Source organism: Zonotrichia albicollis, chromosome 5, assembly GCF_047830755.1.
Source record: "Zonotrichia albicollis isolate bZonAlb1 chromosome 5, bZonAlb1.hap1, whole genome shotgun sequence".
Taxonomy (NCBI): Eukaryota; Metazoa; Chordata; class Aves; order Passeriformes; family Passerellidae; genus Zonotrichia; species Zonotrichia albicollis.
This window is the reverse complement of record NC_133823.1, coordinates 20,676,526-20,697,523: the sequence shown is the minus strand read 5'-3', so window position 1 is coordinate 20,697,523 and position 20,998 is coordinate 20,676,526. Positions and strand designations below refer to the sequence as shown.

At 45.3% G+C, this 20,998-nt stretch overlaps 1 protein-coding gene across 2 annotated transcripts; it reads right to left on the bottom strand.

Annotated features, from left to right (window-relative positions):
* Positions 1-911: 911 nt before the first annotated feature.
* On the bottom strand, positions 912-17,712 carry REST (RE1 silencing transcription factor). Of its 2 annotated transcripts, none has more exons than XM_014265430.3 (4): positions 17,554-17,712; positions 15,557-16,467; positions 9,387-9,470; positions 912-6,386 (listed from the first exon to the last, which is right to left on the bottom strand). In XM_014265430.3, exons 1-4 carry the CDS (start codon positions 17,655-17,657, stop codon positions 4,690-4,692), a joined length of 2,796 nt encoding a protein of 931 aa, XP_014120905.2. In that variant the 5' UTR covers positions 17,658-17,712; the 3' UTR covers positions 912-4,689. The 2 variants fall into 2 exon arrangements, with proteins under 2 accessions (XP_014120905.2, XP_014120906.2); XM_014265431.3 differs by having other exon boundaries at positions 17,558-17,660.
* Positions 17,713-20,998: the final 3,286 nt, after the last annotated feature.

Genomic DNA, 20,998 nt, shown 5'->3' with positions numbered 1-20,998 from the left:
TTTTCTGCCAGGCTGCAAGGAGCTAGTCAAAGATAAGGATGACCTGACTGCAGGTGTTAGGGAAAATGATTTCTCAGGTTGCCAACCCACTTGGGTTCTCCAGATAAGGCAGCTTGTCCCAGGAACAGCTCCCTGAGGGTGGGGGGCAGCACTAGCTGGTGGTACAAAGGGCAGGGCCTCCTCTGTTGATCCAGTTTGAAATCATTAACTCAGCAGAGGCATAGAGGCACTCAGGTACCCAGCGCCTGCCATCCCTGTGCCACACTCTTACATGCCCCTTGCAGCCTGAGGGCAGGCCCAGGCACCACTGCCGTTCCCTGTCCACACCATGAACTGCTCACAGGCAGCCTAGAGGAGCAGCAAGCCGAGCCTGCCCCATCTGGGCACTGCCGGCCCCAGCACAGTGCAGCCCCCAAGGCCGTGTCCTGTGGCAGCACTGCACCCCGCTCTTTGCTGCTTAGGTACCAACTGCATGGCTCACAAACCCACATTTCCACTGTCACCTGCATTACCTCTGAAACTCAAATTTAAATTCCACAGCTTACATCTAGCTGCACTTCTTCTCTGGTAGCAGAAAATATTGCCCTTCATGCCTATAGGGCCCATCCTTCCAAATCACAAACAGGTTCAGCATTGCATTTGAACTTGTCCATTTGTGTGCAGCCCCCACCTTGTGCCCTGACCTTACTAAAGCAGGCAGAGAAATTAAAACAATATGCTGAAAAGGAAAAAGAACATATTTCTGGAGCCAGCCACTGTCCCTGTCTGCAGTCAAGTCTGGCATCTCTGTACTGACTCCCCCAGGCTCACCTGGCTTGAGGTCTTCAGGAGCTCTGTTGATGACACTGGCACTGCTCCTGCCTCTAATTAAAAATGGCTTCCACAGCCATTAATAAGTGGAGGATAGAAGATGAAGGTACTTTAATAAAGTTTATTTAATCATAACTATGCTTAGGAAAATACACTTGTAAAGGTTAATATAATGCAATTTAGTTTAACTTCATACTACATTTTGAACAAAAGACTTCTTATACATGATTTAGGTAAAAACAGGAAGTATGATCTGGCTCGTTTTACATCTATTACAAACGCAGAAAAGACTGTCATGCACTACAGTAGAGAGCATGAAAAAAAATTACCTTTGGTTTAATTCAGAGAATACAAGTATTGCACTGTAAAAGCATCAAACATGGTGCAACTAAACATCATAAACATGTTTCCATGCCAGCTTACAAAAGTTTGTTAGCTAGTGTAATTTTAGAGGGGGGAAAATATATGTACACATAAAACAATTTCTTTAGCTATTTGGATTCTGTTAATATCATATCCATGCCACATATCTACACAACTGACATTCAAGAAAACTCTTGAATTTGATTTAATACCTTTCAGCTACATTAAATCAGTTGAAATCAATTACTTTACTGTATCTTAACTGGCCTGTCAGCTGTTAAACATTCTTCTTTAAATGACTGAAATTCCAGCCTAGATCATCAAAATCCAGAAACATCAATTGCAAACCATGGATTTTAGGTGCCTAGCTAGCCATTTCTGGACCATTTTTCGGGGCAGTTAGTTTGAGTGTATAGATTCATACAGAAAAAGCCCAAAACACATGACTCAACCAAGGGCTGGCAGTGTAGGGGTATATCAGCATGCTAATCCTTCCAACCACGTATTGGAGGCTGAACACAAATACAGGTATTATTGCCAAAAAACACAAACATGCTAGCATTGGCAAAACCAACACAAAATAATTTAACAATATTGAAAAAGACAAAAAAAAAAGAAAAGGCCTTGTTTAAAGGGAGACAGCAATGTAAGACCACCATATATGGTGGGCTACATGACCCACACTCCCCTCAAATACTCATATTAGCAGTGCCTAACATTTGAGATAAACATAATGCATTACATCCTTGCCTTTTTACTGTAACATAATCCCAAACCCTGCAGAGAATTCCAACACAGTTCTGCACCAAGATTAGCTAGTTCAGGATGTTCTTGATGGGTGTCAGATAGAAAAAATCAACTTTTCTTCTTCTTAATACGTTAATAATTTATTTTCAGTTTCTTGTCTTGTAGGAAGGTAGGAAACTCCTCCAAAGAGGAGCCAACTGTTGTCTTTGAAGAGTTCTTGTCAGATCAAGCATTGAAACCTTGACCACTTCACAGAAATGTGCAGCACAGTATTTCAGAGAATCACCTTTGCTTTTGTCTCACAGAGAGAACTTTAAAGTCAGTTAACAGCATCGTTTCCATTAAAAAAATAACAGGAAAAAATTATCAGGCCAGTCCATGAGTTTACTTGAACATAGCTAAAGTCCTTGAAGTCTCTCACAAAATGGCAAAGGCTCTTCGCAAGGATAGGAAGGGAGCTTTAAATCTCTACACAGCACTGGAATGCCCAGCATCTGCTCACATCACTCACAAATGGTGGCAACATTTATATATAAAGAAACACTATTATGAAGAAAAAAAAATACATCTAAAACTATTACAACTGGTAGTTTAGGAAAACAATTCAACTAGGTTTGTTTTCTTAATGTTTAACATAAATATAGTTGCAACTTGATCTTGAGTTGACAATGATTGTCACAGCCAAGGTAAGGATTGAACACTATCTATGCAAACAGAAACTCACTATACATTATACAACTTATGTCTGCCATGAGGGATGCCTTCCCTCTCAAATCTTTGGCCTCCTATTTCCAATCTCTCCCAAAAGCAGAAGCAATGTAGCATTGTTGCTCTCAATTCATTCACAGCAGTGGGTTTGTTTGGAGGGGAAGATGCTGTGGGGACAACACCATCAAGAATGGGGTTTATTCCAGAGCTTACACAGAGAGTTACTTGCAATAAAGTGCTCTGACAAATGCTGTCTGAGCTCTTCAATTCCACTCCCCAAGTACCACCTGACTCCAAATTTGCTTCTTTGGAGCTGTCCCCAGCTGCTCCCACTGGAAAAGCAGCTAGTGACAGTCAGAAGAGTGCACAGATGGGACCGGGAGGGTTTTGCTTCTTCCCTGCTGGTTTGGGTTTTGTTTACATTTTGCCGCTGGTTGGCTACAAGCAGTCAGGTATGCAATCTCTCTTGCATTTGTGTGTGCTGGAAATTAAATCTGTATAGAATTAAAAACTCCTTGTATGACATGCAGACCTGAGATGACAATCTGGTAACTTGCATGTTTCTCTCTGCGTGGAAGCAGGATGGTTTTATTAAATGCAACTTGAATTAATATGGAGCAGAAATTCCTACAGATTTTAAATGCCAGGTTTGTTGCTTACCAGTTGATTCATCTTTATTTGTTTGCTGGGTTTTTTTGTGTATGAGATGTTAGATTATATCACTGCTACTATTTTATTTTTTTAAAGCTCATGAAATTTGACTGCTGTCCACCACAAAAATGAAAATGGAAGGGAAACAAAAAAAAAATTCCAGAATTTGCAGAATCTGCAGACTGTTTCCACTGAGAGAGATTATTTTCCTGTCTGGTGATCCCAAATTATAAATCACAATTTATTACTCTGCATGTGTATTCAAAGTATCAGAAGTGGCATTTCCACGACAGAATAAATCCCGTAAAAGTGTTCTGGAACTGCATTGGTACTGTTTTGCTCAAGAACTCTACAATTCTAAACACAGTAAAAAATACATAGCCAAGCAGTTCATAATTTTAGCAACTTCACGCACAGTTAATCACACCCCAGGAAAACAAGAAAAATCTGCAGTAAGGAGCATCACAGAAAACTGCCACAGAAAACTGTCCCACTGTAAGCAACAAGTCTGAACGTTTCCAGATGAAAAAAACTTACACATACAAAACCAAACATGCATATATAAAGTGTACATATACTGCACAAGCACTATTCCTAGAAGATTAAACTGCATAGGTAAAAATCAAAAACAAGTGCAACATTTTAAGCCCTTAAAGCACAATCAAAAAAACAGAAAGCAGGAATTAAAAATAACAAACTTGCTCCCCCACAACAAAGCCAATTACAGATCAGTGATTAAGATATTAATCAAGACAGAGGTTCTCCAATCAAAAGTTGGAAGGACTGCTCTCAAATTTTGGCTCATCATTCACGCTTAGGGGACCTGAAATGTATGTTCATAATTGTAATTAGCTTAAACATTTATGTTCATCACTAGCCAACTTTGATTTCTTTTACAAAGTGCTCTTTATGTAATAGAAGCTATCTTCCTGGTAGAAAAACCATCAAGTAGTTTAACACTTTGAACATCAAGATACATTGAAAAGAACTAAAATAAAAAAAGGGAAAGGGAAAAAGGGAGAGAAAGAGAGTTGGCTGCTAGAACAAAAAGCAACTTATGCCAGTGGCTCTATAAACATCCAACTTCTATATTGCTAGCTCCAGTCTTGTTCCTAAAACTCAGTTTATAAAAGAGCTGTATAAGCTAATAGACTAGAAGCTTACAGTGACTTTATAGGACACAACCTCATACACCCTACCTGCTTTCTCTAATTAAGAGATCAAATAGTTAATGAGTTCACCATGACACATAAAGTTGTCAAAAATATTTTCAACTTTAAAAAAAAAACTAAACCAAAAAAGAAACCAATGCAGACACTAAAGCAAACCTTGCTTAAAAAAAATCTACAGTATTTTTACATAAGCTGTGTAAGATCTTACAAAAGAAGATTCCCCAAACCACAGCTATTTCTACTCCTGCCCTTTTGCTGCCTTCTCAAGATAATACACATTAACTAAGTGCCTGTTGAGGTGCTTGCTGTATTCACCCTCCTTTTTAAATGAGCGGTCACAAAAAATGCACACATAGTTCTCCCTGGCCACGGCGGGGTCCGGAGCTCCTTGTGACATCTTTGGACTCGTTTCCTCTTGTACAGAGCGAGCACCGTTTAACCCCGAGTCGTCGCTCCCTTCTGATATGTTGTCACTGATGTCACTGCCTTCGTGGCTGTGGATGCCCTCATCCTCCTCCATTTCCTGAGATTCATTCACGGCTGTGCTATCCCGAGGTAAGGACAGAGCCCCTTTAGGGCTTTGTGTACACCCTGCTGCGGGCACAGGCGCTGGCACAGCATCTCCTGCGGACTCTGTCGCTGGCAGGCATGTCTTGGTCAGGTCCATCGGGCTGGAGTTAGTCTCAGTTTCTGCCACAGTTTCCTCTGGCTCCTTCTCAGGTGCCAGATCTGGTACCACATCCATGACTACATCCACGCTTTTTTCAGAGGACGCTGCATGGGAAGATGCCTCAGAGCAAGCGTCTTCCCCTTTGTCCGCCGGTCTCTCCTCCTCTTTTGCACCACCAGTGTCTTCATTCTCTCCTACTGCCGCAGGCATTTCTTGGTCCTGCACCTCACCTTCTGTGTTTGCATCCTGAGCTGGCAGACAAAGCTGCCCTGGATTCTGGATGCAGTTTCCTTTGGGATCAGCGCTCTCCCCGCTGAGAGCATGACCGCTGTTGTTGTTTAATGCCACTGTGTCAGTGGGATCCTGCTCCTTCTGGTCACTGCCCTCAGTGTCCAGCTTCATGCCTCCATCTTCTTTTGTGACAGGATACTCATCTGGCATCTCCTCTTCTTCAATCTTCTCCTGATCAGGTTTGCTGCTTTTTTTACTGTGCTTAATTTTCAGAGCTTTCTTTTTTCTGTTTTTCTTGAGGCAAGAATTTTGCTTTTTAGGCTCTTCCTCTGGTGCAACATCACTTTTCTGAGCTTCCTGGCAGTCTCTGGGTTTAGCGTCCACTTTCTTTTTCTTTTTTGTTACTACTGAGGTATCATTTGCAGGCTCTTGTTTTGAGGAAGTTGCCTCAGTCTCTGCCTTTCTTTTGACCTTCTTTGTTTTACATGTTTTCTCAGTACTTTTCTCAGTTTTAATATCCACCTCCTTGTTTTCTGAAGCCGATTTCCGACTTCTGGTTGTCACCTGGCCTGCAGAAACATTGCTCGCTGACTTCTTTTCCTTTGCCGAATTGTCTTTTTTCTCCACCTTCACAATTTTCTCCGTTTTCTTTGCAGCTGAATCCCCTTTTGTTGGTTCCTTCTCCACTTTGTCATTACCGCTCTCAGAAAAGTCAGCTTCGCTCTTTTTAGTCCGTAGCTTCACCTTCGAGACATCCATGGTGATGTCAGAACAATCGGGATGCCTGGACTTGATGTGATACTGCAGGTTGCATTTTTTAGACGCTGCATAGTCACAGACAGGGCAGAGGAACTGGCGCGGGTTGATGTGGAGCTCCACGTGCTTTTTGAAGTTGCTGCGGTCAGCGGTTTTGTAGTTACAGTGCGGGCAGATCAGAGGCTTTGGCCCGTTGTGCACCTGCCGCGCGTGACGAGTCACCTCGTGCTGGTTTGAGGCCACGTAGCTGCACTGGTCACATTTGAATGGCTTCTCTCCTAAGGGAGGAAGGATGGAAGGGAATGATGGTGATTATTAAGCATGGTGGCTGTGGGACACTTACTTCCCACTAATACAGATATAGAAATATGAAACTTTAAAGGATTAAAAAAAAATATCCATGCGCCTTTAAAATTAAGCAAAGTCAACATAAGAAATCCACGAGTCACAAACACATTCACAAGACACTAAGAACAAAATAGAAAAAAAAAGAGAGAAGGAGCGAGGGCTGGGAGGAAGGGGATCCAAAACCAAACAAGCAGTAACAACGTCACAGGTTCTGGCTAGGCATACATACCGGCAGAGATCTCTCTACAGTAATATTAGCAAATGGAATCCATACCCAACTGGTCCATTGAATGCATTGTAGAAAAATGGAAATGCAACATTTGATGAATAGCAGTTTCACACAAACGTTTCAAAAAAGTCCAACTTTATACAGATTTAGCATACTTCATGTTTGCATTGAAAAAGAAATGAGGGAAAAGAAGCTAGCAAAACCTAAGAACACGAAAGGGGTGTCCAGATGATCTTTACCTCTGAAAAAATTCTGTTCACTGTTTTGTTGCCTCAAACACATAGTGCTCTGGCTGCAGGCTACTCTTGGCAAGGCAACCAAATGCAGTCCACAGCCATCACGTTACTATTAAAATCTGCATTCATATTAGTGTAATGACTCCTATAGAAGTGTTCCTGAAATGTTCTGCTTAATGCATGCCACGGCAGCAGAAGTAGCTTTCCCCTTACACATCAAAGCAAATAGGAAGAACACTTCTAGTGCAACAACTCAAGTCCAGAAATACTTTGGGAGCATCTGTGTATGTGCAAATTTAGCTGAGGAATTTGGGATGCTCCTGAGCTCTGAACCAGCATCTCAACACTGATCTGCAGAACTAATGTATGCTACTTCTTCAGTGTGTTAAAAACCCACTCCAGTCCCTTGTGCTCATGATACAATAGGTGCTTCTCCCACCCCTGCAAGCCACTGCCCATACTCATGCATGCTCTGTGGCATGACTCAGGAGACCAGCCACCCTGCACTGAAGATGTGGTGCCTGTTTGTGTGTTAACCACAAGATCTGCAACACCCTCACAAACTCTAGAAAAGGCTGTGCTGCCTCCCTGGCAGAAACCAGGGGGACAATTGTTTCAGAGTCCAGATTGTCTCATGTCTGTCTGCAGCATCTATTTATTATTTAAAGAAGAGCTACTTTGATTCCCTCCCTCACCATTTTACTTCCTTCTTTTTTCATCCCACTTCCTGGTGACATTTTCTACAAGTTTAAGCTTGATGTGTTTATTGCTCATCCTTCCTCCAAGTACAGAGCTTTTATCACCAACACTTCAAAGAACAGTTCTGTGCTGCACTGTGGGAGGACAAGTACAGCCTCTCTTACATACACATGAACAAGCTGTTCTAAGTGCACAGAGTGCAACTGGGTAACTCAAAGACAGCACGTGAAGAGCTTGTGTCCATGGCCTCGACTAAATCCTGGGGCTTTACTGTGCAAGTGAAAAGGATATGTACCATGATGGCTAAAACCAGCTGTGAATTAGGCTCTAAACCACTGCCATTTGCTGTCTAACATGGAAAGAAAGCTACAGCACCCATGGGCCTTAAACAGCCAGCCTGTCAACTGCAGGAGTCCAGAAATTGCTATAGAAAAGGTGCAGCTGCCTGGGCAATGCAACAAAACATACAATAGGATTTAGGAGAGCTATTAAGACAAGATCCCTGATAGCAAAGTCAAGCCTTCCCTCAGAGACTTTTGAGGCAGGGGCCACAAGCAGATCCCACTCCTTACCTCCTGTGGAGTTGAGACATCCTTGCACAGAACAAGGGCAGAGCAACATGTTCATGAAATGGTTTCCAGGTTTGGTATTGACCAAACCATTTGCAAATTTGGTGGTTCATTTGCAAACCAGAGGCTCAACCAAATATTTTTTTTTGTTTCTGAAAGCAGAATACTGCATTCACAAAATTCTCACACCAAAATACTGACATGTCATTTTAAAGCTGGCTATTCTTAATGGACCCAAGCCCCTCTCTACTACAGTTAAAACTGCCTGTCTCTTGGTTTCAATTAAAAGCCTCATCAATTGAAATTGAGACAATTTTTGTTCAGGAGACTTCAACTTCTGTTTGTCAGCATTAAGAATTCACCTAGGGCTGGTCTATTCAATTTTACAAAACAAATCAAAAGCACAGGCTCAGGCCTATCTGAACTCCCTTATGAGAGTCATAAAGGATGACTGTGCTTGTGTCTATGGTGTTACAACTCTCAAAAATGCTGTTAATTCATTCAAAAAGAGATTTGCAAGAGCATGAAAGCAAATTTTGCAACACCACAGCTCACAATCAGTAATGGGAAATAAAGGCTAGTGAAAGTTGCTACTTTGGCTTTTAGTGCCACAAGACTGAGTCACTCGTGAACATCCTCTGAGTTTGCTTTTTCTTTCTGTGCCTCCTTGCCATAAGCAGACACTAATTTACACCACTGTGTCATACTGAACAAAAGCTAAGGGTTCCCTCAGAAACCCTGGATGAGATGCAATCCTATGCATCACAGAGTAAATTCTCAGCTACTCAAAATGTTCCCAGTTTCACTGATTTAAACTCAGCTATGACAGCAGACAGTGTACAAGAATTTGTTCCTATATCATCACAATGTTGTATTTATTACTAGGACTACTAGAGCAGCCCTATGAATATCAGAATAGATCTCAAAAAGTAAAAGAAAGAATATATATTTCCATTTTCAGTTTTATTCATGACACTTAACATTCTTTAGCAAGACAACCTTCTCCATTTAAAAAGGAGCTAAAGCCCAGGCCCTACTGGCTGAGATGGCATCTCACACAGAACTGGGCAGACTGCTTTAGGCGGCCCTTCTGGAGGCAGGGTGTGCCAGATGAGCTCCAGAGGTGCCCTGGGACTGCAGGATGCTGTGGTACTGTGAGGCACCCTTTCCTCAGTCACTGCTGCCCCCCGTACCAACCTGAGTGGGTGCGCATGTGCCTGGTTAAATGGGTCTTCTGAGAGCTGGAGTAGGGACACATCGCACACTGATAGGGTCGCTCCCCTGCAAAACAAACAGCAAAGGAGTTACTGAAACACAGCTCATTCCCAAACTTGGTTACCAAGCCACACAGGGGAGGCTGGCACAGATCCTCACACTGTATCTGAGAGCATGTTATCTCTCAGCAAAGGGACAGTGAGAAGCAAATGCCCGAGCCGGACCACTGCAACATGTCATGCCTTGTGAATGAGGGTAGTAAAAGGGCAGGATATGACAGAAGCACATCCTAATGTCCACCTGGGGTCAACTGTAACCTCAGCCAAAAGATTATGAGGACAGACAACTTTAGGAAGCCTTAAGCCACCAGATCTGACTTCCCTACAGCATCTTCTCCCAACACTCTGAAGATGCACAAAAGACCTGTAAGAAACAAGGTACATTCTTGCTTTGCTTAACATCTTACCTGAAACCTCCATATTTAATTTGGATTAAGATGGGATATGACCATCCATTCCACATGGACTTCCATTTACCAGAACACAAGTGCAGATAGAGCAGGTCTTTGCTTCCAAAGTTTTACTGGCAGAGTGAAAATAGTTTGCAGCATGGAAAAGCATGATGCCCTGATCAGTGAAATTATGCTGCTAGCAAAAGCTTAAGTGTAGCATAAACGTTTCTTTCAAAAGACTCAAAACCCCCTGCCTCAAGAGTTATTGGTTCTGGAGAACTAATGGAAACTAAACAGTCATAAATTATATCTCCACTGAGGACAGTCAGCTTGCAATTGTAGCTAAAAATTGTTTCAGTACAATGATACTTGAAAATCTTTTTCAAGTGAAGACAAGCTCCAAACAAAGGCAGACAGTTTTATAATTAACAGGTTAGGCAGGTCTGGATAAGCACCAGGGGTGTCTGCCCCAAACTGCTAACACACTGTCTTCCCTACAAACACTTTTTAGTCCTGGGTGGACATCCACAAGAGAAGAGAGGAGTGAAGCTGAAAAGGGAAAAGAAGTTACTCAGTCCTAGTAATTATTCAATTCATAGCCAGAATTACACTACAGCATTTTGATAAATTTGCTACATATGAGGTATACAACCAAGGTGCTCTCTAAATCACAGAGACCTGGACATACACAAAAGCCCTGCACACAGGGTATGTGTTCACTTTCAGAGGCACAGCTCTATCTGCAGCAGCAAAGATCTGCATCTGCCAGTGTGTGATGTGAGGCTCCACTGCTGGCCTGTGCCAAAACAGCAGTAGAAGCGGCCTTTGTAATGCAGATTAATTCCACATTTCTTCCTTCCATCAAACATTTAGACTATCGTTCTTGATTAGATCAGCAGTTTAAAGGTAAATTCAGCCTAACAACCACAACTCCCCTCCCTTTCCAATTAAAACAAGGTAGGAGATTGGCGCAATACACACAATAAGATTAAGTCATGCTCAAGGGAGGGGTAGTCCTTTTGGTACAAAGAGATGGTTTTGGTCTTAAATTACTCCTTACAATTAAAAAATATGTGGCCAAAGGTCCTGGAATATTCAGTCATATCTTCTTCCCATTACCTGAAATTTCATATCTGTAAAGTTAGCTACAACATTAGGAATGTGAAACAGGCTTCCTTTCGTGGACTTTTTACATAGGGCACAGCCACAAAACATACTAGATTTAAGTATAATGACCACAACTAATTTAAAATGTGTTATTGCCACTTGAGAATTAAATGCATTGTACAGGCTGTTCTGTCAAATACTATTCCCCAAAGGATTTGTATTATAATTTTACAAGCTGTTTCATTATATGCAAACAAGACATTAAAAAAACCTCTCCAGAAGACACTTAGAGAATAAGCCCCAATTTAGCCAAAGCTCAAGCAGGCACTTAACTCTATGCAAATGAACAGGCACACTGACATCGGCATACAAGTTTAAGACCATCTTGTTAAGGCAAGTTCCCAGTGTGACCATGCAGGAGACTCTCAAGAGTCACACTGCTGAGGCCAGACTGCTGGGACTGAAGCCCTTTCATGGTGGGTGGCTCCAGTGACCCAACAGGTGCCCCCTGTGATTCTCTGCACGCCTCACTCACACAGGGTTTCCTTACCAGTTTCACCCCAGGTTTCCCACAGCAGTCTCAGATGTCCCATTCCATAAAGCCACTTACTCATGGCACAGTAACACAGACACACCTGGAACTGTTGCCTCCCAAAAGGACCCAAGAGTGGAACCCCTGCACTTTTATACCCTCCCAATCTACCTGCACACAAATCTCACTCTTCCTCCCCAGTCTTCTGTTCCTGCTGCTGAGCTTCTCCATGCCCACCTTGCTGGCCTCCCCAGTCTTCATCTGCTTTGTTATCCCAAAGTTTGGCAGTTCATGGCTCCTGCTGTGTCTCTCAGTGTTCATTCACCTGGCTGGCACCAGCAGCACAGGGTTGGCAACCCATGGCCTCTCTGTGCCCTCACCCTGAGCAAAACCTGATCTCAAACTGCAGCTTGCACACTGAGCTACCTGCACCAAAGGTATTCCTCAAAAACCTCTTGACAAAGCCTTTTCCTATAATGCCATTAGAAGTCCCATCTGCTGGAAACCTGCTAGAAATCTGCTTCCATCAAACTTCAAACAGAGTGGCAAGCAAGAAAGATCCTCTCTCACAACCAAAATTTAAATTAAAAAACAAAACAAACAAACAAAAAAAAAAAAAAAAACACAAACCAAACCAAAACCAGTCCAAAACTAGGCACAGAACATTGTGACTGACTGAAGCAGATGTCTTAGTTATATAGCCCTTCAGATTATTTTCAATGAAGTTTTCTAGAAATTTCTTCTAACAAGCAAAATAAAGAAAAAAGAAAGAGAACAATGCTGCACTGTCTTGCCCGTAGTACAGCTCCAGAATCAGCAGGTAAATCAAGTCAAAACTTGGTATAAAAGGTCTAACGAGCACAAACGAGCCCAGGGAGATCTGCCCCTGACACAAAGAGTCCTTTCTGCCGAGCAGCAGAGGGACAGATTGTCCTGAACACCTCCCACCAACCACTCCTGGGCAGCAGTCAGGCCCCTCCAGATGCAGCTTTCCCAGGTGACAACCCCATGACCATCTGTGGGGTCCTTCCGGCACCCTCTGCCCAAGGTGCCCAACATTTGTCAGCAGCCTGTCCCACAAGCACTGTCACAAGCTGCAGGGTATCCTCAGCACAGGGCAGGTTCTGGGACAGCTGCTTTTCAACATGAATGAAAGCAACAACAGGCAGATAACCTCTGCCTGTCTTCCTGTGGTCTCCAAACATGCCAGGATTGGTATTTTTCCCAATCATGCAAGGTGCTAGCATGCAGCCCCCTTCCGTGCTCCCAGCCACATGCTCTGGTATTTGCATGTGTCATTAGTGAGGCAACTAAGTTCACTAACCAGCAGAAAACCAACCTGGGGAAGAGGAAAGGAGTATTTTTACTCCTTTACTCCATTTTAGTGAGTGGAATCAACTAGTCCCAGGATATAGGTAGAAAACTGAGACAGCTCTTCTCCAGCAGCAGCACATTCATCCCGTGAAACTCCACTCTGTACAGTCAGTGTTTCAGAAAATTGTATGGCTCTAACACAACAGAATCAAATTAACTGCAAAGAGGCATTTCCCCCACAAAAAGGTCGGATGAGGAACAAAAAACAGGAGAGAAAGGTTAAATAATTTTGGATACATGCTTTTCTACTAGCCATCTGGAAACCAAAGAAACAAACAATTCCAACTTTCCTGCTTAATATTGTGAATCCATAAAATAGGAAGAAAATGATGGATGGATGTAACCCATTTATTTTTTCCTAACAAATATTTTTTAGTGTTAAATGAAAACTACAATCCAAAGCTATTTTAGTATCATTCAGCCAGTTTTTACTAAATTCAATACTGTTATGTAAACAGTCTGCAAATACTTTTGACTATAAAATAGCTGTGGGTGTTTTTTTAGGGTTTTTTTGGGTGAGGGTTGTATGGGGGGATTTTTTGTGCGTTCTGGTTTTGTTTGAGTTCTTTAAGGCAATACACATTAGTATTGGCAGACTTTTAGCTTGTTGTATAAAATATACCTGCCAGGAGCTTATTCATTCTTCTAGTACTCTAGCTTTAACACTCTCCTCCACAAAATCAATGTTACTGGAAGCAAGGCACATTCCCAAATCATTCTACTAACATATTTGGAAGTTTTTAATCAAGCAAGAACTGCCTGAAAGAACTTAACTATGTAGTTATGAAGTAGCAAAGAAACACCTACAAGGGTACACTAAAACATGCTGAAATCATAATCACTCATTCCAGCTTAATTACAGTAACTAAAAGAACCAGAGACCCTGACTGCACAACTGTCTTCAAAAAAAAAAAAATAGGATCTGGATACACTTGATTTTTTAAAAAGTTTTAATACAGTTCATTGGTAAATTGGTCAAATGCAGTGATTACAGAGCACTTCCTCAGCAAACATGGTAGTTCCTGTAAAAGTCAACAAGTGCTTTCAGAAATAGGAAAGGGGGACCTAATGTCATCTACAAACATAAGTAGAGATTAATTTAAAGTTGAGGCAAATGTAAACTAGACAAGAATCAAAGCACTGGCTCACATGCGGCCATGACTTCCCAACAAGATTCATTTAGGTTTTCTCCTACTATTTAGCCATTTTTACCTGGTCTCTTTCCTGTTAACTCCTCCAAAACACACAAAGAAAATGAACTGGAGGATAAACAACACCATTTTCCTAATAACTCTCACAATAAACTTTGTTTACTTGTTTAGGAAAAAAATATTTAGACAGGACTGAGTTTGAAATTGATGGTATCCTCAGAACAGCAGCTATTCTTAGAAAGAATCAAGTTCTAAAATTCCCAGCAGACCCTAGCAGCCCCAAAAAGCAGACGCTAAAGCGAGCTGACAAACACAAACTCCTGCACACTTAAGCTCAAGCCCAGCCCCGAGGCCTCCGGAGCGCCCACCCCTTCCAGACAGCTGCAGACAACTGAACTGAAACCTCCAAACCACTCATGCCACTGCTGTGACAAAACACGACTTTAAAGGAGAAATTCCCCAGTGTTTTGCTCAGCCAGCACAGTGTACAGTAAAGGGGAACCAAGTCAGGTGAGCACGCCAGGAGATGGTTAGCAAGTGAGCCCTCTCCACAGAAAAGCCCGGACACAGTGGAAAGAAAAGCTTCTAAAAAGCAGCAGGGAAGCTCTGAATTGCCCTCTCACTTTCACAAAAGGGATCAGGAGGCCAAGTAACTGTACCCCATGGCCCAGAGAGGTGAGATGGCTGCGATAACCCCCCCTCAAAAAGGAGTTTGGTTGGTCAGAACTCCCCTGTGCGAGGGTGGTGAGGCTCTCTGCTGAAAAACAAGGTATTTCCTAAGGCACCTGAGGTCCCAGCTCACAGGACGGCAGCAACACTGCAGTCCTCTGCCTCTACTTGCCATACACCAGGGAAAAAAGGGGCCTCACACTGTCTCTTCCAATTACAAACCAAGGGTAGGAGAAGTCAGGAAATCAGGCCAGACTCCCCGGAAGGCTTCCTATAGGGTAACAGAAGTGTGTGTCTACTTCTGGCTGCTGCAGTGATGCAGGGCCTAGAAAAAACGAAGCCTCTGAGCATTAAAAGGAATTAATTTACTGTTCAACTCTGATTCTGACTTTGCAGATGCTGGAGAACTCCTCTGCATGCATATATCAGCTCGCTCTTCTCTGTAATTACACTGTAGTCAAGTTTCAGCTCAGTCTAAAGGAACCATTTTCAAAACTACCTATGGGATTCAGGCACTTTTTGTCAATCTGCTTGTTTTGGTTTTAGACTACATCAGGTTTCGGTGTTGTGGACTCTGACAGTTATCACAGGTACACTTTGTCATGCCTTCTTCAAAAAATTGGCTTAAAATTACTAAACAGAATGCCCTTCATCTCCTCTTGGGCACCTGACATTTCCTCAGCCCTCTAGGACTACAGTCTGGAGCTCAAAGCAAATTCCACTAGGCTATAACCTGGTAGCACCAAAGGAGAGAGCACAAAGCTTTATCAGATAGAACAAACTTTGCAAAAAGACTCTGCTTCCTTCATTTATCACATATTCTCAGTAGTCTTACTGCACTTCAGTCAAAAAAAGATTAAAACCTTACCTGTGTGAGTTCGAATATGTTGAATATAATTGTTCTTCCTGTCTGAAAAATAAGAGCACTCTGAGCAGGTATACACTTTCCTGGGAAAATGATTTCTTAGGTGTTTTTTCCAGTGATATTCACTGACAGTAGTGTATGTGCATATGGTACACTTGTAGACTCTCTCATTTTCCCCTGCTTTGTTGTGGTGCTTCAAGTGAGCCAGATAGTGATCATATCTGTTAGTGTTATAGCCACAGCGATCACAACGGATTGGGCCCTTAGAGAAATCCACCTCTTCTGCAGTGCAGGAGTCAGACTCCTTCACCTGTGCTTGCTTTTCTGCATTTTCTTCCACGAAGAACTTCTTAGCACTGTGAACCCTGATATGATGCACAAACTCCTCTTCAGACTCTGCCTCATACTGGCAAGGCTTACAACGAAATGGTTTGCTCTTCAAGCTCTTACACTTGTCCTCTGTGCTTTCTGGAGTAGCCGGTGCTTCCAATGAGGCATCTTTGTCCACACTGGGAGTCTTAGGAGGGGAACAAGCAGCTGGACCTTGAGTTTCCACACTAGGAACCTCAAGGGAGCTTAATTCCACATTTTCAGGTGCCTCATGGTCACTCTCTGCAGTCTGGGTATCTTCCATACCCTCTCCATCACTATCTGAGAAGTTGCTGTCCCCCACCGTTGTCAGTTCTGCCATTTGTCTCTCTTCTCCAACCAGGTAATCACAGCAGTTGCCACTAACTTCTCCCGTCAAGGCCACATTTGCCAACATAATGAGCTGAGGAGCTGCCAGCTCAGCTTTAGAAAGGTCCTGTAAGTCATACATGTCATTGGACAATGCCATGCCAATATTTGAACTGCCGGGAAAGAGGCCGTTCCCACCAGACTGTCCCAGCACTTGAGTTGCCATGGCAGTAATTCTGTCGGAAGAGAAAAGGAACACCTGTAAGCACCGGAGTGTGGAAAAGTCTCCTCTGCTGTGCACTGTCGAAGCAGCCCTCCAGGGAACATCAAAAATCTAAAGCTCTCTGCTGAGGTGCTGGGGCAACGGGAAGCAGAGCCCGGAGCTGGGGGTCTCGTTCTTTGCCCCAAGGGGTGGTTGGGCTCTTCCCCACGCGTGGTGCAGGATCCCACTGTGTGGAGGACGGGTGGGAGGCGCTGACAGCGGGGTCCCAGGGCCCAGGCGGGGCACGGCTCAGGTGAGTGACCCGGGCCGGGCCTCGCGGCTCCCGCCACGCCAGACACCGGGGGATGGGGGGTGCAGGGCCAGCCGGTGAGCGCTGCAGCCGGGCTCCGCCGAGCGCCCCTGTCCGGCCGCCGCCCGCCCCAAGGGCCTCGCCGGCCCAAGGCCGCCAACAAAAGGGGGCGGCCCGGCCCTACGGCGACCTCCCCGCGGCCCGGCGCACATCCGCCGGGGGAGCCGGGCCGGGCCGTGCCCCCGCCACCCTCCCTCCTTCCCTCCCTCCCTGCCTGACAGGCATGCGGCCATTTTCTGCCTGCCCACACAAAGCGCCCTCCCCGCGCCGCCCCCGGCCCGCCCGCTGTCGCCGGCCGGTGGGGACGCCCGGCTTCCTCCTCCCCCCGCGGCAGGCAGGGCAGGGCAGCGGCGCCGGTGCGGGGGCGCGGGGCGGAGGAAGCGCCTCGGTACCGGCAAGGTCACAGCGGCCGCGCCCACCCGATGCCCGTCCGCGGGAGGGGGAGCGAGCGGCGCCCCGGGCCTGCTCCTGGGCCCCGGGCCTGCGGCTGCGCCCGGCCCGGCCCGGCCCGGCCCGGCCCGGCCCGGCAGGCGACGGCTTCGCCTTCCGGCGGCGGCGCGGCCCGGCGAGCGCCCCCGCGGCCGGCGCGGCTCCTTAGCCGTGGTGCTGATCGCCCCGCGGCCGGCCCGCCCGGCCGCCCCCGCCCGCCCGGCGGCCGCAGATCAGCCCTGGACAGCGCCTCTCGCCCGGCTCCCGGCCCCCCCTGCCCGGCCCCGCCGGGCCCCGCCGGGCCCCGCCGCACTCACTCACCCACCGGCGGCGCGGGGCCGCCCGGCCGCGCGGCTGCTGCGGGGCGGGGCGGGGCGGGCGGGAGGCGCTGCTGGCGGCGGCGGCGGGCGGAGGCGCCCCCGCATTCCAGCACACAGCGCGCAGCGGCGGCGCCGCCCCGCCCGCCCCCGGCAGGAGGGGCCGGGCCCAGCGGGGTCACCCGGCAGCGGCGGGGGCACCGGGCGGGCGGAGGGCGAGGGGGAAGGGGCACCCGGCCGAGGAGAGGGTTCGTGCCCAGGCAGGGGCAGAGCTGGCGGCCGCGGGGATTGTCCGCTCCCGGCCCCGCTGCCGTGGGTTCCTTTGTCCCGTTCAGGGATGATAACGCTGATCTGACCAGCTGCGAGGTGGTGGCCGCCGCATCGCCTTCACGAGGCGAGTCCAGAGAAGGGCAGCGAAGCTGGTGGAGGGTTTGGAGCACTGGTCTAGTGAGGAGCAGCTGAGAGAACTGGGTGTTTAACCTGATGAGAAGAAGGCTCGGTGTCCTTATCACTCTACAAGCAGCTGAAAGGAGGTTGTGCCAGATGAAGGTCAATCTCTTCCTCCAGGCAACTAGTGAGGAGAGGAGAGCCTTAAGCTGCACCAGGGGAGGTTTAGGTTAGATATTAGTCATGGAAAACGTAGTTAGACATTGGAATGGGCTGCCCCAGGAGGTGGTCATCGTCTCAGGAGGTGTTTAAGGAAAGACTGGATGTGGTGGCCTTTCTTGCCATGGTCTAGCTGACATGGTGGTGTTCAGTCAAAAGTTGGATGCAGTGGCCCCAGAGGTCTTTTCCAACCTAACCGATTCTGTGATTCACCCTGTTCCACCACGGTCTAGGCCACTAAACTACCCAACTTGCTCTCAAAACACAAAATGCCGTATACAACCATAGGACTCAAAACCTCCATAGATTGTCCTCATTGTTCCAAAACCAGGGGAAACCCCCAAAAGTTGCTCTTGCTGAGCCCAGCCATGCACTCACTGGCTGCAACGGAGAGCTTGACAGCAGCATCCAGTCCTGCCTGGGTGACAATCCCAATCCTAAATGAGGAACCCAAATTTCTTAGTGGTTCTTTATTCTCTTGGGCACCCATGTAGCTCTTCACCATAACTATTGGAAAATTTTTCCTTGCCCCTGAAATTCCTCAGGCTGAGCTGATTTCTAAATCTCAACATTTTCAGCAGGAGTGGGCACCTGTTGGGCTGACATCCCTGGGAGGCTGCAGAACCCCCTCTCTGTGTCATCTGCAAAGCAAGTTGTGCTGCACCGCCTGGCAGTGGGGGCAGAGGCAGGGCCAGCCACCCCCGCTGGCAAAGCAGAAACGTCTCTGAAACTGGGGAAAGCAAATGGGATTTTTCCTAGGTACAAAAACAGCTGGAGAATGTAAACTTACATCAGGAAATGTTGAAGGAGAATAAAGATACTTTGTTAGATATTGAAACTGAGAATCTAAAAAGTATCCCTGATCTGTTCCTGTGAGAACGGCCTTCCTGGCCCGGACAGCAGAGATGTGGTGTGTGTGTGCTGGCCCATCTTGCCACCTGGCCCTACCCTAGCTATTTCTGTTTCCCAAGGGCAAGCTCCTTTCTCCAGCCTCCATATCTGCCTGTCTGTCATCTTCATCATCCAGAAGAGAAACTCTGTAATACATGTATGATGGAGTATGAATTTATATATATATTTTATATATTATGTTACAGATTTATTTGTGAGAGGTTGCCCTAAAACCTTAACCCAAGGTCTCTTGCCTAGGCACCACGTCCTTGCAAACTCCGTGTATCTTTTCTCCCTCTTCACTGCTCTCAGGACACACATGGTTTGTATGCTCTGGTATTAATGCAGAGTGCAGCTCTGAGCAGCTACCCTGGCAGAGGAACTTGCAGACACGGGGGGACAGACTCACATCAAAGCTTTGCCTTTATGACATACATGGATGCTACTGGCTCAGACCTCTTGGCTCCAAAAAATCTAACCCAACTTCAGTTTCTGTAAGTAGTTTTGACATTGCCATTGCCTACACCTCTTCCTGCAGAACTTGCCTTATTTGCAGACAGCTCTTTTTTTGCTCAACACTCTCCTTATGCCAGGCAAACACAAAAGATGCGTTCCCAAGTGAAAAGCTCCTTTGAGCTCTATGCCAAGTCTGAGCCATTCCCAAACCCCCTTAATTCTAGGGCTGCCCCATCAGATTTATAGGTTAAACCCAAGTTACACCACTCCTAAGCTATGCCAGCAGTCAAGTGCAGTTAGTTCTCCAATGCTTTCAAAAAAAATCCCACATGTGCACCCCAAGAAATCTTAGCAGCACACGGAAGTGGCTACATCAATTATTTCATGGTCAGGATGCTTTTGAGCAGCTTGAATGTAGATAGTCCTGCAGTGAATATGTATCATGAAAGAAATGTTCCACATCAAAGCCTGTAATGTCTGCAAAAAATGCAATCATAAATATAAACTTCTGCCAAAACAAGAAAGTTGACATGAACAGTCATATGGATTGTTTCCATCCTGCATCAGCTGGAGAGCAGGGAGCTGAAACTGTGTTTCTAATAGAAAGCATACTTCAATATTAACATCCATCTGTTATAAAAATAAAGGCACTACATTTAGAATTGTTAAAGCTTTTCAGATTACTTGGGGTTCCTATGGGAACTTTGGTTCTTTCCTTTGTGTATAATTTCACAACTGGATTTGACATAAGTGCCCTTTTAGGTTCATTGCCTGGAAGCAGGTTTTTTGTACTGTCTGATTTTTCCCTTTTTTTTTTTTCCTGGTGACCAGATTGCTTGCTGAAAGCACCACTTTTAATGTTATCTTAATAGTATTTTAATGTTTATCATTTCACCAGAGATCTCTTTCACCTTTCAAAAACCAGTCTGACCAGATTTCCCAACTTTTGTGCTCTGCAAGTATACCAGTGTGCCGTAACTGTCTATGTTAACACTGTAAAATGTGTTTATGGTTCCAATGTTCTAAAAAAATTAAATATTAAATGCTTCACTGCCAGGAATAGATCCCACAAGCACTGCTTTAACAATACAAACACTATTCAGAGCCTCACACCATATATACACTTTGCACTATTGTGCTCTGAGAGAAATCTCTTTTGGTGCTAATGGAGAAAAAGCATTGCTGTCTGGGTTAGAAAAGGTCTCCATTTGGTTTGTTTGCCTTGTTTGCTACTTATGAGATGTGTCATGTTTGGTCAGAATGGGCCAAAATTTCAAGCTCTACGCAGCATCAATTACATCTCAGAAATTCTTGCCTTAATCCTTTTGAACAAGCTCATTCTACAGCTTTCAGTAGACACAGGTCTCATGATGAGAGGAATCTAATAATTATCTTTTTTTAAAGAGTCAGTAAAATTCTCTGACTCACAGCTAGTGTGGCACCTCCTCCCTCCTTCCAGCATGAAGGTTTCCACATCTGTGTGGTGAACAGGATCA